Genomic DNA, 20,123 nt, shown 5'->3' with positions numbered 1-20,123 from the left:
GAACTTATTTGTTTTGAGCATTTTTTGGTTTCTTTAAAAACACGGAAATATCATAGGAACATGTTGTTGTTGTTGTTTTTAATCCTAGGTGCTTTATAAGGGAGACCTCCTGGCTAATTTTCAAAGTTTAAATAAAATGGTGGAAATCATTCATTTATTCATGATAAGAAAGCAAAGTCTAACAATAAGACCAAAGCAAAAAAAAAAAAAAAAAAAAAGCAGAGAGCAACCTTGAGTTGACTTTGGTTATTTTATCTGCTCTCTGCGGGATGTATCCAGCCTGCTGATTACCAGGACTGAGTCACTCTGGACACTTGTGACCCATGTTTAGCATATAGTACATCCTCTGTAAAACACCTGGTGATTGGACAAAGGGATACATGAATGGAAAATCCTCACCAAAGATGAAATAGCCCAACGTTCCAGGTATCAGTGAGAGGGACAGGGCGCTCTTGTCAAGGTCCACAGTCAGGATGACACAGTCAAAAGTCAGAGTAGGAGAATGTGACAAAAGACCAAGCCCAGGGGAACCTGCTCTGGGAACAGTGCCGCACACTGCGTGCTCAACAGAGCCAGGACCTAATAGGAGTTCCTAAACTCAGGCCAGGGAAAAGAAAGGTTGAAGTGTTTTTAAACTACAAAGGTCCCTCCTGCTCAGGAAGCAGACACCACCATTGAAGATGCTTAGGCAACGTGAACATGCTCTCTGCAAGGATTCTGCAGACAGCTTTCCAGCACCTTGTGGAAAGCTGGCCTCCAAGGTCCCAATCACACCCACAGCCCGTTGAGTCTAAATGATAAAGCGCCCATCCCAGCCCGCCTCTGGCACAGCACACACTCAAATGCAGCAACTGAGACTGAGTACCTGCTTCCTGGAAAACTTCATTAGCTTTGCTCTCGGAAACCTCGAACTCTCAACATAGCCATGCCTCGGTGGTTCGAGGAGAACAAACTCACAGTCAAGACTCTCAAAATGCTCGCTTGGGATTTGGAGGTGGGCCGACAGAAGGGCTTCCGAGCCGCCTTCTTGAACTGTGAGATTCTGCACCTCCAGGGGTATCCACTTCGGGATGATGTCCAAAAGCATCTCCACTCTCCCGACAACCCGGGAGTCCTTCGTCATGTCTAGGGTGAAGTGGTCCTTTTGCTGGCCGGGAGCTGTCTGTACGTAAAGGACACAGCCCTCGTCGAGATTCTGCTGGGTGAAGGTCAGGGGGGACTTCCCATCTGCGTCCACGCTGACGTCCTCTGCTGTGGATTTTTGGAGGTACCCGTGCCTTGGTGGGGTTCTGACGATGAATACTGCCTCTGAAGGAATATCTCCTTCATGCCCAGCCTTGCGTTCACAAGCACAACAGGCAGACACAAGAGTAAAAGCATATGAAGGAAGAGCTGTTAGAATCATCTAAGCCATTGATGAACCAAACGGCTCCTCTTAACATCAGCAAGTTGCCTACATTACAAGCAGGGCTGTTACACAGCTTAAGGCCAGGACTGATCTGGGGGCCCATGCCAAGATTTGGAATATCATCCATCCTGGTCACAAAATCAATCAATCAATCAATCAATCAATCAATGTTAAGGAACTAATGGTCAGTGGCACTTGAGTAGCAATGAAATATTTGCACATACCATTAAAAACCCTGGATATTTTAAATAATGTAGGTAAAAGAATTACATCTTATAAGGAGAGGGCTGGAGCTTGTATAGCACCTAGCATGTGCAGGGCCATGGATTTGATCCCTCGCGCCACGGCAGGGGAATCATAGAGGAAAAAAAAAATCAAAGATGGTAGAAGGAAAAGTAATTGACTCACTAAATCTCACAATTGTAGGGGGAAGGGCTTTCTTCCCATCTTTAGTTCTACTTTCACTAGCTCAGCGTTTCCCATACTTTTTCATTTTATTGATTCAGCAAAGTCCCATTTCGGAACTGTATTTGCAATTCAATTACAGTCACAGGGGAGGACATGCCCCCTTGTGGTGAAACATATTACCTCTGTAAGCTCAAAGAAGAATTGTGAAAAGCTGGTGCCCTCTGTTCCCTTAGCCAAAACTCTCTATTTACTGAACTGATCGTAGCTCAGACTCGTCTCCGGCAGCTCCGGTTGCACCTGGAAGCTTGCCTCAAGCCCCCAAGGCAGAGTTAGGACAGCCTGCCTGTCAAAAAGTACAACTTGTGCATCCTGCACCCCACAGGAGATTCCTCTAAAACAGGAGCCTGGTCAAACTCCTCCACAGGACTGTGTTTCAATGCGTGGCTCTGCTCTCACCCTGGACCTACTCCGCTGGTCTAGACCAGTTTTATCCATCAGTTTCAGGGAACTGAAAGGAGGCCACATGGAGAAGTCAAGAGGAGACTGTGCAGTGGTGCCCTCTGCTGCTTGGAAAACGCTTTCTATGTCTGTTACTACTTCCTCCCTTCGTAGATTAACCCGTATCAACTGAAACGTTGCTAGTACTGCTGTTAGCAACAAATAAAAACAAAGATCCCTTCGTGTACCTTATACTTTGCCCCCTCAGTCCTAGTTCAGACTACACTAAGCAAGGGCACACACATGACTGCGAATGTAAACACGGCTTTCAAATAAGGCTGAACATTGCGCAGATTCTATTTCCAAGTGTCAGGAAACTGGTAGAATCAGACCGCAAACCTCCTAACTTTTCATCTCAGTGACACATAAATATGTATAGAAGTGTTCGTGAACACATACACACTATTCCCAGTGCCATGAAACACACACACACACACACACACACACACACAGAGAGAGAGAGAGAGAGAGAGAGAGAGAGAGAGACAGAGACACAGAGAGACAGAGACCGAGAGAGAGACAGAGAGACAGAGAGACAGAGAGGCAGAGAGACACAGAGAGAGAGCCAGACAGACAAAGAGTCAGACAGAGAGACAGAGAGACAGAGACGGGCAGAAATGGTATTCTTAGAAGCAAACGAACAGGCCCCTACTAGTCTAAGGCAGGTAGAATGCTCCGTGCTCTGGGCTTCCCTTACCTGGAGCCTTCCTCTACTCAGTTTTACTGTCTCCCCTTCCTCAACTATAAGGTTCTTGCTGTGCAGAATCTGAGTGTAGGGTTGGTGACCCTCCAAGGACACCTGAACACAGACGCTCACATCCAAGTAGGCGTCTTTAACATGCACTGTCAGGTTAAACATATCGAAGTTGCCGTCGCCACTGTGCCTGTAAATCACGTGTCCCTGCCTCAGGTCGTGCTGGGAAAATGAGTGAAACACGGAGTTGTTGACCAGGAGTTTGCCGTGTCTTGGCGGTTGCACGATGCGGAATTCAAACTCACGGTCTGTTCTGACGTCTTGGTTTGTGGTGACGCTCAGGTTGGCTGCTGTGAGGCAGCCGTCCATCCCCCTGCGCACAAGCAGCCCTGTGTTGTTGACTACGTGGAGGTAGGGCTCTGAGATGCTGACTTCGAGAAGGGACGACGTGTAATGGACGCCATCGGTCACAAACAGCAGGAACCGAGCGGAGTCTGGACCACCGTGGTGCCGGAAGAGCACGCGCCCTTCCCGTAGGTCCTCTTGTCTGAACTGGTAGAGCTTCTGAGTCGGCTCACCCGCTTTCACCAACTCTCCATTCGGTATGCCGCGCCGAGTGTACAGCAACTGGCCGTCATCGAAGTCTACGTCAGGGTCATGGTAACGGAGGTCAGCCAGTGTGAGTAAGCGCTGGCTGTCCCGCGCGACGTGAAAGACCTTCTCCACCACACGCACTGGCTTCTCGTCATTCTTCAGCTCAACAGAAACGCTGACTTTGATCTCTGTGGACGTGTGCTCGGGGTCAAGGCTCCTGACCCCTCCCTGCTGGCCCAGACCCATGGCAGAGGCCAAGACACAGAATTCATCGCACCGGGTCTCAGAATCATCATGGACATAGATCAGCCTTCCACGCACTATGTCTTCATCTGTGAACTCAGTGATGCTATCGCCACTTCCCAGGGAAGTGGAAGAGCTGGCCAACTTCAGTGCCCCGTGGTGGGGACCCTTGGTGACTTTGTACTGGAAGACATGATTGTCCAACGTTTGAACAAATAATTCTGATTTTGTAATGACTGTCCGTTCTCCTTCTTTTACAAACAACCCAGTGTTCGTTAAAATGAAATGCGCCTGCATCTTATCTGCTTTGAGGTTTATCTTGAAGAGATAATCTCTTGATTCTATGTGTTTTACAACAATTGAAAAGCTAAACGTATCCTGTGAGTCTCCCCCGGGCCTCTCCTGAGGTTCATAGCTTACCTTAGAGTCTGTAATGTTTTTTTGACTGAAAATCGAGCTTGTTTTAAGAACTTTATTGCCAAGTAGCAGTTTCCCTTTCTTAGGCGGAAGCAGTAATTTGAAACGTATATCCTGGTCGGCTACGTCCACACTCCCCGTTGCAGCCTGCAAGTGACCAGGCCCCAGTACTTTCTTATTAGCGCTGCTAATCTCTAGGGGAGTATTTTTCAGAAGTGTCAATTTTAGCCACTGCACAGTCACAGGGAACAGGAACTCTTTGCTTACTCTTCCTTCTACGCTAACTTTAAACTTGAAGTGATCCGTCACGTTTTCATGCTGTAGTTCTTTGGATGAACTACAGTATCGGATTCGACTCAGGCCAACAGAACGCTGAGAAAAGGCACTAACTTGTTTCCACTCCCCGTTGGATCCCTGATGCTGAATTTGCCCAAACAGAGGTGGAAGAGTGATCTCATAGCGAGTGTGCACCTCCTGCGGCCTACCATTCGCCTTCACGGATAAATCGCTCTGAGTGATGAGAGCGCAACCTCCTTGTGGCACCACCACACCAGCCCCGTCAGCCACTTCAAAGTCCCAGGGAACAGCCATCACCCGCAACACCGCGGTATTGCTAACCAGCTCACCATCAGTCGCTCTCAGAACAATCCGAGCATTTCGGCGACCCCTGTGCACGTAGAAAACGTGGCCGTCTTGTAAATCCGCGTGTGTGAAAACACTGATGGCTCGCCCAGGGTCCTTGGCACTTTCCAAAAAGCCAGCATCCGAGTTGAAGTTGCTAAGAACCGAAAAGCTGAGATGCCGAGAATCTGTGTCAGGGTCTAACGCCTGTATCACGCTGGGGGTCAGGCGTTGCTTAGTGTTCTCAAAGAGAAGCAAGGGTCCCTCTGGGAGCTTAAGGTATGGGGGGTCGTTCACTGGAAGGACAATGACGCACAAGACCCGTGGGACGGAATCCTGCAGCTGGGATGGCACTGCCTGGTTGCTACTGAAGAAGACCCAAAATGTAAAAGAATCTGTAGGTTCTTCTGAACCATCGTGGACATACCACACGCTCCCACGCCTCAAATCTAGCATGGTGAAAGTCCTCACCATTTCCCGTGCAGGCCAAACATCTACTTGAAGGAAGCCGTGGGTTGGCATTTCCTGTATTTTAAACACTATCTGAGAGCCATTGATGCCCAGATCCATAAAGTCCACGTTCACTTGTATATGCCTTTGTCCCAGCAAGGCTCGCCCGCCTTCTTGTACTTCCAAGTTATTCAAAACCAAAAAACTGCCACTTTGATTTGCCAGACAGGAACCAGCGGTGGGAACTGCAGGAGAAGGGGATGGCTCCGGCCGGGCCAGGTCTTCCGCCATCACAGAAGGGTTTGTTCCATGCGTAGCCTCACCGCTGCACCCAACAGAGATGTCTTTGGAAATAAGGGCATCCTTCAAGGCTCTGTCTTCTGAGTTGACTTCCAAGGCTCTCAGGCATCCTTTCAGAGAGATGCCTCGAGCAGATTTCCCAGGCACAGACACAAGTGCTAACCCCCGCACTGTCTTCCACATCCGGTCATCCAGGCCTCCCACGAACAGGGGGCCTTCAGACGCGAACCCTTGGCTCTGCAGAGGCAGTGCTGCCCTTACGCCTTGTCCATCTACCACGAGGTCCAGATGCCTCCCCGTGACTCTGAGTTGAACAGTGTGCCACCTGTTGTCGCTAACCGAGATGAACGATGAAAGCTGTGTTTTTGTTCCGCCCCTCCCTACGTGAGCCGTCAGTAGGCCCTCGCGGATCTCCAAGGCAACAAAATCACTTCCTCTACCAAGCTGAAACAGAAGCAAGGCTTGCGGGGTTCCTGTTCGCACAGCAAATCTCAGTAGCCCTGCCGCGTGGACCTCCCATCCTGGGAAGGCGACATAGGACCTAGAGCTGAAAAAGCTAATGGCCTCATCCTTCCCGGCAAAAAACGCATCGTCACATCCCAGTGACACCTCGTAAACCTTCTTAAAACCGGGGTAAGACCGAAGGGATGCCAGGATCTCCCTCTGGTTAAACACCACGCCCTTCATGCATCCTCGGAAGTTGGGGGTCTTTCTGTCCAGGTAAGGGACACTGAGTCCCCCACGACCTCCTACATAGATTCCATGGTGAAAGGTGAAGCTATGTGTCTCACCAGCCAGTTGGCCAGCTGTCTGGTGATGCCTGTCAACGACCAAGGACACGTTACCCTTGCCGTAGTACAGCACCACCGAGTGCCAAACCAAATTGTCTACGTGAAGTCTTTGCTCAGAAAGGAGGATTTCTTCGCCGGCACCCACATTTATTTTCACCTGAAAGAGACAAGAGCCATGATTAACGAACCTCATCAAGAATGTTCTCGTAGGATTTTATTGGGGCTATGGAGTTGCTGTGAATTAGCCCCACTAAAACCCATGGTGAGGCTTAAATCCCGACCCACCGGTGCTGAGGGGCACTGGGGCCTCAAATAAGCCATTAGGTTGTTAAGAGGGGGTCAGTGCAATGCCGTTCTGGAGAGTGAGTTCTCTTGGGGAAATGGACTGAGACATAAGAGGGGGTTGTTAGGGAGCAGGCTTGCCTCTTGCTCTTTTTCCTCCACCATGAGGCTTTCGCCAGAAGCCAAGCGGACTCTAGCATCATCCTTATACCCCAGAAATGAACCTATTGTCTCTTTCCTTTATAGATTACCCAGCCTCACGTTATTTTGTTATTGCAAAATAAAGGAAGGACAAAAGCCAGGGAAGGAGGGAGGGAGGGAGGGAGGGAGGGAGGGAAGAAATAAATTTGGGCATGAAAACCTCCTATAGTTATTGAAGTGGAAAAAAAAACCTTCAGAGTCAGAATATTTAAGACATGCTGGAAAAACTGGAGACAATCCCACCCTAAATAAATGGTATATCGCTTTATTCTAGTGAGAAACATTTTTTTTCTCTTTTTGTGTTCTCTAGTAACCGAGTGCTTAAGTATTTTAAATATTCTTTAAACATACCTGCAGTATTCCTGACAGAAGTTGTATCAGGCAGTAGTCAGTTTTTCCAGCTGCAAGAAAAAGTAGGCCTTGCGGCTTGCTAGTTTGAAATCTTAATTGGAGCGACAGCTCAGAGGAGGCTTCGGTGATGCTGAGCGCCACGTAGCTCTCGCCGTAAAAAGACGCTGTGGGGAAGAGATGCACAGGTCAGGATATTTGCTGTACGATGACTATGTTTTCTGTTCTCTTCCTCTTTACTGACTGACTCTGCTGAAGAAAGCCACCTTGCCAAAGGCCACGGCTGCCTCCTAGGGTGTCCCACAGGCCCTGAATAGATGTTCAAAGGCTCAGCTTTCTCTGACCCAAGTCAGGACAGCTCTGAGAGGTCTCCTCTTCATTAGAACCCTCCAAAGGAGCAGCCAAGGCTTTCACTGACACCGAACAGCAGCTCAGATTCCTCATCCACACAAGTCTGCCCTGTTGCCCTCTGCAGGGGCTGACTCCAAGCTCCGTTTAAGAAACTTCTTGAACGTTAAGTTCCATCTCAGGCTTACCTAGCGGGTCCCCTGAGACAGTGACTCTGGGAGGGATTTGATGCTGACCCACCCTCAACTGAAATGACACTTAGGGTGAGTGTGTCACTGTCACAATGGTTAGGGCCCAAGAACCCCCAGCAGTGATGCTAATGTTCCTCTGATCATGGACTGAGTAGTGAGAGACCATGTGCTAGTCTCGCTGTGGAACACTAAGCAATAAAAACCAGAAGACAAATACAACCGTGAGAACAGTGACATTGGGTCGTGAGTGACGAGACTGGAGTGTTATGAAAAGATACACTGGGAGAGGCCAGTACTGATCATGAACTACGACATATTCATCTCCTGCAGTGGGGCAGAGGAAGCTAAGACTCATTCCGAAGAACCAGTCATCGGAGTAGCCAACCTCAAAATGAGCTCGCACCAACGAGGCAAAGGCTCTGGTCGGATAAAAGCAGGACACTGCTGTGTGAAAACTAGGTATCTGGACTGGTGAAGTCAGGCATCTTGGCTCCTAGATGCCCTGTGCCCTCTGAGCCCACAGATGTGGGTTATTCTCTTACTAAAGCTAGCACCTCAGAGTTTGCAGAAGCGTTTCTTCCCAAGTGCTGTGGACCTCTAAGGATGGACCCTTTTGCTCCTGTCAGCAGCTAGGGCAAAGGGCAACTCTCAGCACAACCTGCCTGGGGTCATGGTCGGCTGGACATGGGATGGATAATACACATGCAAAGAGGGTGTCCATAGGATTACCTTGGGTGTCTCAATAAATACATGGCTGTAGTCTGTCTCTCGACCTCTCACTGTCTCTCTGTGTCTCTCTTGTCTTTTCTGTTTCTCTGTCTCTCTCTCACTCCACCCAGGCTTTCCCTGTGTAGCCCTTCCTGTTCTAGAACTAGCTCTGTAGACCACCCTGGCCTCAAACTCTGAAATCTACCTGCCTTTGCCTCCTAAGTGCTGGGACTAAAGGTGTATAGCACCATGCCAAGGTCAACAGTGGGTCTCTTTAACTCTGATATATATATATATGTATATATATGTGTATATATATATCTATATATATATACATACATACTGATATATGACATGAAAGTAGAAAGGAAATGGGGAAAAGGAAGGAGAGAAAGACAGGGGAGGAGAGAATGTGAGAAATACACAATATACATGTATAAAATTTTCCAATTAAATGTACCATTTTGTAAAAATGAATATATAATAAGTAAAGAAACACAAACAAAGACGGGTGTGGCAGCACAAGGAACTCAAAGGCTCAACAGCGGCAGAAACAAATTCTTACTAATGATCTGAACAGACACTCCTCAAAAGAAGAAATGAGACACATGAAAATGTTTGATGTGACAGGCGACTTGGAAAGTTCCAATTAAAAACCAGAACATCGTCATCTTACCCTAATTAGAACGACTGTCACCAAAACGGTAAACAAGCTGCGGTGCTAAGTACAGGCAGAAGTCAAGCAACTTTCGTAGGATGCCGACAGAGATGTAGATTAGGGCGGTCAGTATGAAAACAGTAAACCAGGTCCTACCATAAGACCCAGCCTTCTCTTCTCAGAGCAAACATCCAAAGGGATGTGCGGGAAAGCAAGGAAGGAGCTACACACACGCCCACGTTTTCTACAGAACCAGCTGAGATTAAAAACCATCAGCAGGCAAATGGATAAGTGAAGTCAGAAAACTGCAGATAACTGATGGATGATGGACAGAGATAACATTTAGATACACAATGCATTACTATTCAGCCATAAAATTAACTACAGCAAAACGGGTGGACGCAGGGAACACTGGGTTAGTGAGATAAGCGGATTCTCTCTCCTATGTGGAAGTCTTCTTTCTTTTGTCATTGTTAATATAGGAAGGGGGTGACTAGAAGCAGAGAGGTAGGAGGGTAACGGGAGACTGGAGACGGTCAGTACACACTGTAGGCACCTATAGCACACATGGCTGATGAGTAGTGAACAAAAATTACATGCAAGAAGTCAATCGGTGTCAGTAAGTATATTAATGAGTAAACTCATTGTTAGAATATAGAGCTAATGTCATTAAGATGAAGCAAGCCATCATGAACCTCCCACCCAGCTGAGTTTGCTCCTGCTGAACGCCCCGCACATCCCAACTCTGACAGGCGAGGAGGTTGTGTTGTTAAGTATTCAAAGCCAGGAAATGTTTTCTAAATCATAAGATCTCCTGCTGCGATGACAAAGTAACACTCACAAACAATATCCTTACATATTTTCCAACGTTTCACCTCTCTGGCACTAATCAATTCCAGTCCCAGCTGGCGGCCAGAAAATTCCATCGCCTCCAGAGAAAAACAAGGAAGTGGAACGTCTGGTTTGACAGTGAGAAGCCACTTGATGTCCTGGATTACCTTGGACTTGACCCCATCTTTTCAGCCTCTAAGAGAGGCCTCAGGATAACAGTAAGAACAAACAGGAAAGCAAGTGAAAACAGTTCCTGGAAGGGAAAGAGATGACCTGGGGGGGGGGGGGGGGCGGAGGCAAGGATGCAATGTCAGTCTCTAAAAAGGTCGAACAGGAAGTAAAGATGCTGTCCTAGTCCTGCGTGTGCTGAAACAAGAGCTCAAACGCTTAGTGCCAACCGGTGTTTGATAAGAAGGTAGCTAAAACACGGGGCTCCTGGAAAGCAAGGATTACGCTGACCTGCAAATTCCCCCTTGAGACGTTTAGTTATAGTTACCTTAGAATTGATTAGAACTCTTTCTTCCGAACTTCCATCCAAACTTTCTAGCTTTTGGTTTCATTTTGGTTTTTTGTTTGTTTTGTCTTGGGTTTGGCTTTGGCTTACTGTTTATTGTGTGCTTAGCTTGTGCCATGTATCGTCAGGAGCAGAAGGAAAAGGCTTAATCTAACAGCTCGCTGCTTATCTAACCTAAAAATGTGCCCCAAAGAGAAGCGTGCCCAGCTGGGCGGTGGTGGCGCACGCCTGTAATCCCAGCACTCGGGAGGCAGAGGCCGGCGGATCTCTGTGAGTTCGAGGCCAGCCTGGTCTACAAAGTGAGTCTAGGACAGACAAGGCTACACAGAGAAACACTACCAAAACAAAACACACACACACACACACACACACACACACACACACAGAGGGGGGGGGGAGGGAGGGAGGAGCATGCCCTTCAGTGGTGGGGACGGAAGAGTGGGAGCTGGAGTATGAGGGAGCAATCAAAGCAAAGCATGCCTTTCTCAGGTCCACAAAGGAACAAAGATTCCAAGGTAAACACAAGAGGCTGTTGTTGTCTTAATTACTTTTCTTTTTCTAGGAAAAAAAATACCCGGGGGGAAAGCAACGCAAAGGAGAAAGAAGGGATGGAGATATACGTCTCCCATCCTGGCAGAGAAGACATGGCCACAAGCAGTGACGGACACCGTGGTGGCTAGCTGGTCACACTGCAGCCACGCTCCGAATGCACAGAGCGAAAAGGAAGTAAGGCCAGGCCAGAAAGCCTCAAGGCCTGTCCCAAGAAACACAGCTCCTCCAGTGAGGCTCCGCCACAGCTTTGCCAAACAGCACCACCAGCTGAGGACCAGCTGCCTGAACAAAGGAGCCTGGCGGGGAGAGGTATGGGAGGGAAGCTGGGTGGAGTGAGGCATTTCACACTCAAAGCACAAGGGCTAATCAGGTGATCACAACTGCTATTGATTAGGGCACAGCTGAATCACTCAGCCTGGCTAAAGGACCCCAGTAGGGCTTCAGGCCAGACCTAGGAGATGGGACCTGAGGAAAGGAGAAAACAAAGAAAGTGACCGTACAAGGGACTGAAGGTCTTGCTTGGCTAACTGCCCTACATGAAGGGGATGGGACAGATATACCTGAAGCTGCAGCAACCTGAAGGGTGAAGGAGCCAATGGACAAGCGATGGAGGGGCTGCCTTCTCCACATGAAGGGGCAGCTAACGTGCCTTTACAACACGAGTGGCCTTGACAGCCACTCCTTTAATGGCCTTTATAAAGCCCTGCTTTTTAAAAATCTGTGCCACTGGTTATTATCTGGCCCCAGTGACATGCCACCCCAAATGGAATGTAAAATGCGGAGATCAAAAGCTTTGTTAGTCAGGCCACTCACTGCCTAGTTCTCAAGGCATAGAACAGATTCTGGCACACGTTAGACTCATTTATTAAGAGCGCCTCAGAAATCAGGACTCTACCAAAAGAGGGTTAGAAGGGAACCAGTTAGGGAAATGACACAACGAGGCTGTAACTCAGAAGGCAGCAGTACTGAAACACAGGCGCCAAGGGGCGCCAAGAAACAAAGTGAGCAGTGAGCGAGCTCAAGAGCGGGTAGGCAGCAGTGGGGGGGGGGGGGGGGAGGGGGGGGAAGAAGAGGCTGAAAGGCAATCCACGTCGAGATTTGGGGTTTGGATGAAACTTACTGAGATGGAGACCTGGGTGAAAAGACTTTTGTGCTTTGAGTTGTTGACGCACACACAAGCTTGGGAAGCAAACGAGCTTGTTAAGAAGGCTGGAGCCTATTATGTAAACAACGGGAAGCAATGCGTAGCTTACAGTGTGGAGAGCTGGGCGGGATTCTGTATTTTAGAGAAATGGGTCTAGAGGCTCTGTGAACTACGATATAACATAATTAAAGAAGTCCTTAGGAACATATTTCAGATCTACTTGTCACCGAAAATTAAAATGACTTTTCTATATTTTTAGTATCTGGGGCAATGTTATGTCTGGCCTTAGTTCGGATGTGGTCTGTACCCCCACAATGGTTCCTGCATTGGGGAAGCTGGCCTCTACAATGCCAAATAGATGACAGTAGCTTTAAAAGGTGGTGACTAGTGGGAGGTATCAGGTTACTTAAGGCATCACTCCCAGAAGAGATTACGATGGTTCTGAGGGAATCCTTGTTAGGTCTCTGGAGAGAAGTGTTCTAAAATGCAAGACTAGCTCCGCCCTGGACACGCTCTGGCTCCCCCTTGCCCTCCTGCAGGCTTCTGACACGAAGCCAGGTGCCATGATTCCCTCACCAGAGCCAGCACCAAAGTCACGAGCTAAAGAAACCTCTCTTTCCTTAAAGCAAACTCAGTCCCCCGGCTGTTTCCTTATAGCTATAAAAATTCTTCCAAACAACTCAAGATACACTTAAAAATATGCAAGCAGCAGCAGTGTGAAACAACGGGTCACCTGGCACATTACTTCTTGGACAAGCGCCCAGTTGGTCTTGTTAGAACGCAAAAAGAAAGTAGTCAAAATTAGAAATACTGAAAATAAATGAAAATAATCCACTGATAACATGGATCTAATGCATCCAGTCATCTTCAGAAAGTGGCCAGTGACAGTACTATGATTCACAGATAGAAAGGCCTGAGTCGTGTGCACCAACAGGGCTTCTACTAAAAAATATCTACTGCCAGACAAAGCCGGCTCCTGCTACGGTGACTTGCCAAGCTGACCAAGAACAGAGCTCACCCTGGACAACTCAATTGTTCAAGGAAACACCCTGGATTATACAAGGACACAAGAGGGAAGACTGAACTCAAATCATACACATGGGAACTCAGGGAAACAGCCTCAAGGCTGGAGGGATGGCTCAGCAGTTACAAGCATAAAGTGACCATCCAGAGGACCTGGGCTCAATTCCCAACATCCAACATACAGTTGTCTGTAACTCCAGCTCCAGTGGATCGAATCCCATCTTCTAGCCTCGTCTGACACCAGGCATACATGTGGTAAACATACGTGCACGCACGCAAAAAATACTCCGCATCTACTCATGACTGTGGGAACTTGGACCTGACTGGGGTGGGAAGGGAAAGAAGAAAAGACAGACAGACCAGCACACGGACAGAAAGCTGGGGTCAGATTGTCTGGGCTCTCTACTAGAGAAACCGTGGCTCGCAGAAGCTCAGTCAGTAGAGAGACGCAGTTATTGCACATAGCTGAACATGGAGGCAGAGTTATTCCAGGCAGATAAACAAGGAGGTGGGGTTTGCGGTATTAGCAGGAGTAGTCTCTGTACGGGGACTACTGTGGCCCAAATTGTGGAGGGGGTGGGTGGGCTGTGGTGGGCATTTTCAACACATGCACATATCAACATCCACACATGAGCCAAAGAAAGGCTTTACCATTCCCCTCTTAACCTCACCAAAGGGATAGGGGAAGCCTTTGCCATTCCTGTATGGATCTGAGGCGCTGGGGGGTCCTTGACATGGTGAAACCCAAGGGCTTCCTCTTCTCCTCATACACATAAAAATAAAATAATAATAATAAAAAAATATTCTTCCAAGTATCACGAAGTAGATTTTGGCCTACATTATGTGACATGCTGTCAAGGCCATGGATGAAGAACATGCATGGTAAAGTGCATGCTTTGGAATTCTTTGTTGAACAAAGAAGCCACACTCGGAAGCTAAAATGAATACACGCCCTACTGTCTCCTGCCCCGAGTTAACTGCATGGGAAGAGGAGCGGGAAGTAATGGACAGGAAAGGAAGGAAATGGATGTTTACTTCCCATTCTCAGCCGGCTGGCTAAGCAGTTGCTTTAGCTAAGTCTCTCTGACGTCTTGTTACCCTGGCAAATTTAAGGAGGCAAAAGCAAAACCCAGAGAAGGAACCGCGAAGAGTTTGAAGCCCCTGCCTCGCGGGGTCCTACGCCCCGAGCTTCTCATCGCCCCCACACTCTTACCAGCTCTCTGTCTGAGACCATCTGGGCTCTGTCAGAGGCCGCTCACTGCTCTTTGGGGTCACTCTCCTCTTCGACTCACACCTGTCCCTTCAGTCACAGCAGCCATGGGTCTCCAGCCCTTTGCCACACTCACCCTTGGAACCAGGCATAGAGAGGCAGCACAGCCTACAGATGAGGGTCTAGGAAATAAAGGCGAGGAAGGAAGAAAGAAGAAGAAGAAGGAGAAGAAAAGAAGAAGAGAAGAGGAGGAAGAGAGGAGGAGGAGGAAAAGGAGGAGGAGGAAGAGGAGGAGGAGGAGAGCTCTTCTAAGCAGCCTCCTCACCACCTGAACTAGAGGCAGAGTGATTCTTCAAGGGCCTAGGTGGCTCTTGGAGCTTTACTCTAAAGCTGCCAGTGACATCATGACGCAGTGATCCCGTGCGCGTCGCCGTGACAGTGTTGTTTGGCCAACCTGATAATGAACTGAAATCTTCAGAATCTCAATCAAATATTACAGGCATACAATGCCTGTGACTTAGAATTTCTTTTAGGTTAAAAGAAAAAAAAAAAGTCTGGAAGTCTTTTAAATTGAGGGTGGGAAGGCCCAGGAATTGGGGCTCAGTCTTGTAAAAGACTAAAGAACCACGTGCTTAGTAATCAGGAAGGTAGGCAAAACAAACAAACAAACAAACAAAAAACCGCCATGAAAAAAAACGAAAACACTTTTTGCATTTGGGCTCAGAAAAGTTAAGGTCCCTCTACGTCGGGGCTTAAGCGATAATGAGAAGCCAGGGCTCAAAGACAACCCCAGATGAACTGAAGACACCTCAACTCACTGCAGGTCGCACGCGACCAGATAGCTACAGGGTCGAACTTGAAAAGGACCAGCAGGGCCGCCCTCAATAGTCCGCCATTCCGCTGGTCAGATGGCCGACCTTAAAATTCCCCGGAGTTCGCGGGCGAGGAGGTGGGGCGCAGGCCCGGGCTGCGAGTTACAAGTGGTCGGCTGCAGGGAAGCCTGTGCGCAGGGCCGCACCGCGTCCTCCGCTTCGCCCAGCTCCGGGACGCACGCGGGGCCTGCGCGCGCCTGGGGTCCGGAGAGCCGCGTACCCCGCGTTCCCCACGCGCCCCGCCGTTTCCCCGGCCCGCGCTGCCCACGCAGGCTGCCCACCCTCTCCACGCAGCGCCCTCTGGCCTGGCTCGCCCTGGGCTGGAAAGGGAGGTTGGGGGACGCATACCTCCAAGCGCCCCGCGCGGCCCGCACAGCCCCAGGCAGGCGGTGAGCAGCACGAGGCTGCGGGCCCCGGGCCGCCCCATCCCGGCCGCGCCGAGCTCTACCTGCGCGGGCCGGTGCCCGCCCGCCGAGCGCCCCACAGCCTGGCGAGGGGCGGCGCCCCCGGCCGCGCGGCCCGACGGGGAGGGGCACTTTAGCAACCTGCAGCTGTTGCACGGGATCAGGGCGGGTCCGCCGCCAGGGTGAACTCAGAAAGGGCTAGATTGTGGGCTCCAACGCCACGCAGGCGACAGACGGGACAGGGGATTGGTGGCCCTCTCCCCGCTTGCAGATCTAAAGCTCAGTGTGTTTGAGCGGAGAAAGAGAGAGCTCTGGGCAGCAGGCTTGGCGGGGAGGCGGGGTCCCAGTCCCTAAGTTAAACCTTTGAATTTTTGGAGCAGCTACCAGTCAGAGTAATTAAGACCTAAGATTTGATACGCTACTCTCATTTCTTTCCTCGGGAGCCGTTATTATAATAATTCACAGAGAGGAGAAGCCCCCATACAAGTAGAGTCCAAGGAGATGGTTTGGCTGGAGGATTCCAGGGCTTTCCGAACCTGCTTCTTTCTCTGTGCTACGTTTTGCAATGCTGGAGCTTGTCAAAATGCCAGCTCTCCGGCTACCAGAACGGTCAATGTTAGTCCCTGCTTTGTCCGTAGTAAAACCAACGATGACTTCATTTCCCATCTGTTCCCTTTTTAGTTCCGTAATAAAGTGCTTTTTAAGCATAGAATCACATTTTGACCTTTTCTGCAGCCGAAAATCTGTGAGGCCACTGTTCCACTTCTAAGAAAACATGTTTTGTCTACCCAGCAGCCTTCCACGATCCTGGGAACCTCCCCCTCCACTGGGCACTCTACTGCCTACCCCACCATGTGTGGGAAACAGGAGTTGGCATCCACTTCTAAGAACCCCCCTCTGTCATGTGACAGGCTGTGGAGGGAGAGGCAAGGGGCGCTACTCATGACCGGAGGCGGGCCAGTCAGTTTCTAATCTGAAGATTTCCACAGAACGCATCTAAGGAGGGCGTGGGAGAAGAAACTATGGGTAGCTCCCATCTCTGACTTTTCCAGGAAGCTAGTGCACAGAACGAAGACGGGATGTAGAAAAGGGCCGTGGCCCCATCTGAGATTGGGACCTAGCATCTCCAGTCATCCCGGAAACCAGCTGTACTTTAATCCTTTCCGAGATGTTTTTGCATAAACCATCCAAGTCCATTTTTAACCGAATCTACCTGGAATTAGGTTCCATACTTATAACCAAAAGCAACCTGTCAACTCGAGCCCAGACACGGTAACTTTGGTTTGGGTTCTGTGGGTGTACTATTAGTGGCATTTCTGTCCCTAGGTGACAAAACATCTGACAAAAAACAAACAAACAAACAACAACAACAACAACAAAAAACCCCAAACAAACAAACACCAGCTTAAAGAAAGGAAAGCTGATTTGGCTCATGGCTTCAGAAATTTCCATCCGTGGTCAGTTGGTTCCAGATGTGAAGTGAAGAGACACACAGCAGTGGAAGGGCAAGGTGGAGAGAGCTGTTCCCTTCCTGGCAGCCAGGGAGCAGACAGCCCAAGGGAAACGTCTTAAGATAAAATACACCTTCAAAGCCATGCCCACTGACCCACTTCCCTCAATTAGGTCCCCACTTTCTAAGAGCCATTCAGCTATGAATTGGTCAGCAGATTAATCTTTCATGATCCAGTGTCAATCAACACAACCAACCAACCAAGGACCCAGCCTTCCACACAATGGGTGTTTTGGGGGCTGAAGTGGGAAGTACTTCATACAAACACCACGTCAGCAAAGCATGTATTTGCAAGCCCTGAGGCAAGCAGTAGACATCTAACTCCATTCCTGGGCGCGTGGAATTCTGCCCACAGCCTCTCTGTAGAGGCCCGCCCACATCCAGTTCTTCTGTGTCCTCTCTCCCCATCAGTACACGTTTACACATCAAGCAAGACATGGCCATTAACAGAATGAGCAGCCAAGTGGGGATCCGGCCAAAAAGAATTGCAGCTTCTAGTTCCTGGGCAGCCCTGCTGCTTTTTACCACTTGTTTTCCTACCCTTCGTGGCAGAACGTGAACAAAAGACAAACCCAGACCTTTGTTTCTTCCTTCTGAAGATCATGTTACGTATCTGGTCTTCCCAGCTTCAGCTTTCTGTGGAGGTTTGAATGACCATGGCTCCTACAGGTTCTTAGGGAGTGGCGCTATTAGGAGGTGTGGCTTTGCTAGAGGAAGTGTGTCACTGCGGATGGGTGGGGAGTGGGCTTTGAGGTTTCAGAAGTGCATCCTAGGCACAGCGGTTCACTCTTCTTCCTCCCAGCTGCCTGAGGATCTGATCTGTGCGTAGATCTGTGCCCCTCCTCCGGCACAATGTCTGCCATGTTTCCCGCCATGATAATTATGCACTAAACCTCTGCGCTGTAAGCCAGCCCCTCCCCCCAATTAAACATTATATTTTATAAGAGTTGTCGTGGCTATAACATCTCGTCAGAGCAATGAAGACCTAAGTAAAGCACTTCCTAAACGTTGCACTCAGAATGTAAGTTGATATTAGCCCAGGCTAGACCAAAGCTCTGGAGATAAAATTTGTAATCAGGTCTGGAACAGCCAAGAGGTCAGTTCAGCTCAGGATCTGTGGGCATGTCGAATTTCTCTCTGCAGGCTGATATCTGAGTCAGCCTAAAAGCACAAACAGCCTCCCACAGAGGCCTTAACAATGCCTTCCAGAAGGGTTTCTATTCCATTGTCATCTCTAAGAACACGGTATGGTACCCACAAAGGCCTACTACAAATGGTAGCTGGGATACTGGTCACTGCCATTGGTGTAGGACCTCGGAAGAATCACTAAGGAGTTCTCTTTGTCTCCTGGTCTAAACTGAAGATCCTATAAGGCTTATGATGTGGCTTTGCAGACTCAAGATTAAACATCGAACATCATGTTGTGCTTCGTGATGTGATTTCACCAAACACTACTATACCTGGGAGCCCAACCAGGGCTTATAGGGCCCCTTTGCCAGGCTCTAAGCATTCTTGGTCTTTTCTTTAGGGCTATTTTCTTTTCCTTCGATAGGCACAGCATATGCACAACTGAAGCCTAATCCTGTCACCATGTTAGTGACCTGCAGCATCCTCCAGCCACTCACAGCAATGCTGATTTTCTTGACGCTGAACTAGCTAGGAGTGGGGGAGCTCTAGCTCTGGTCCCAGATGTGTAGCAAGTCACATATACACCACATCAGCTTGTTTCCTTCCCTAAAAGATGAAAGGAATTGATTAAATAAATTCCCTTCAGGTTCAACATTTTATGATTCTAATTAGTTATCATTGGCACTGGGACCGCTGCACCATTTAATGAAGCCCCTTTAATTAGGGCATAGGGAAACATGAAATGCTTGGATTTCTTTACCCAAGCCAAGGAAGTGATTGCTAATAAACTCGGAGCTTTTAATTTAGAGGAAATTGTTAAAGTGTCGAAGAGCGAAGACAGGATTACCTCCCTGTAGAATGCCCTTTGTTCCTCTTTTTAAAATGACTTTCAATCCATTGTTTGTATCCTTCCCCCAGAGGGGAATGCAGTCTCCAGCCAACTTAGATGTCTCTAAGCTAAGGAGAGATTAAAATGTTCACAGTTTTTTTTTTTAATGAAAAAAAAAACCTATTGTCTATGGTGACTTTAAGTCTGTTTCTTTACAGCGTCTACTCAAGAAATCAACCCACATAAAGGCCGTTCAAATGTACGCATCCCAGCTGGCGATGGCTACAGGCTAGGATAAGAACTCTGACCAGCTCTACAGAGGAGATTTCAAGACAGATGCTTTGAGCAGAAGGAAAAAAAATGTTTTCCGGGTAGGAATGCTTCCTGCTCCCCCTTACCTGTGGGAGGATAAACTCTTTATAGGAGACTCAGCAGCTAATGACGTGGAAGCTGGGGGTAGATGAAATAGTAGAGAAGGGAGCTTAGAAAACCAGAAGTGGGAGCTGGAGAGACGGCTCAGAGGTTAAGGGCACTGGCTGCTCTCCCAGAGGTCCTGAGTTCAGTTCCCAGCAAGCACATGGTGGCTCATGACCATCTATAATGAGATCTGGTGCCCTCTTCTGGTGTGCAGGTGCACATGCAAGCAGAACGCTGTATACTTAATAAATAAATCTTTAAAAGAAAGAAAGAAAGAAAGAAAGAAAGAAAGAAAGAAAGAAAGAAAGCCAGAGGTGACCCAAAGAGGTGCAGCCACCTGCACTCATGCAACACAAAGGGTTCTGGACTCTCTCCTCACAGAGAGCTGTCAGGAGTAACCCAGCTGGAAAGCTCTCTGCCTGTGTTGTGATGTGCATCCTAGGAAGCCTATTTTTATTCTCCTCAGACAGAACAACCGATGAGAGATAGAAGAAACAATTCCATCCAAGTACAGCTTAGCGAACTGATG

At 48.7% G+C, this 20,123-nt stretch overlaps 1 protein-coding gene across 15 annotated transcripts in view; it reads right to left on the bottom strand.

The window, feature by feature from the left end:
- Positions 1-15,955, bottom strand: part of LOC311608128 (chondroitin sulfate proteoglycan 4-like) — a 97,602-nt gene extending 81,647 nt beyond the window's left edge. For 8 of the 15 annotated variants that reach the window (XR_014782850.1, XR_014782851.1, XR_014782852.1 and 5 more), the window contains exons 1-4: positions 15,655-15,954; positions 7,259-7,422; positions 3,012-6,581; positions 866-1,336 (exon numbers count right to left, since the gene is read on the bottom strand). Coding sequence is in view for 4 of the 15 variants with exons in the window: in XM_084800410.1 (XP_084656536.1) it covers positions 866-1,336; positions 3,012-6,581; positions 7,259-7,422; positions 15,655-15,733 (4,284 nt within the window). In the remaining 11 variants the exon portion in view is untranslated. Of the gene's footprint in view, positions 1-865; positions 1,337-3,011; positions 6,582-7,258; positions 7,423-15,654 lie in introns of all 15 variants that reach the window. The other 7 variants (XR_014782844.1, XR_014782845.1, XR_014782846.1 and 4 more) reach the window with 1 other exon arrangement.
- Between the last annotated feature and the right edge of the window lie 4,168 nt (positions 15,956-20,123).

The sequence above is a fragment of the Acomys minous genome (assembly GCF_964271855.1).
Source record: "Acomys minous genome assembly, chromosome: 11".
NCBI lineage: Eukaryota > Metazoa > Chordata > Mammalia > Rodentia > Muridae > Acomys > Acomys minous.
This window is presented reverse-complemented; position numbering and strand designations above follow the sequence as displayed.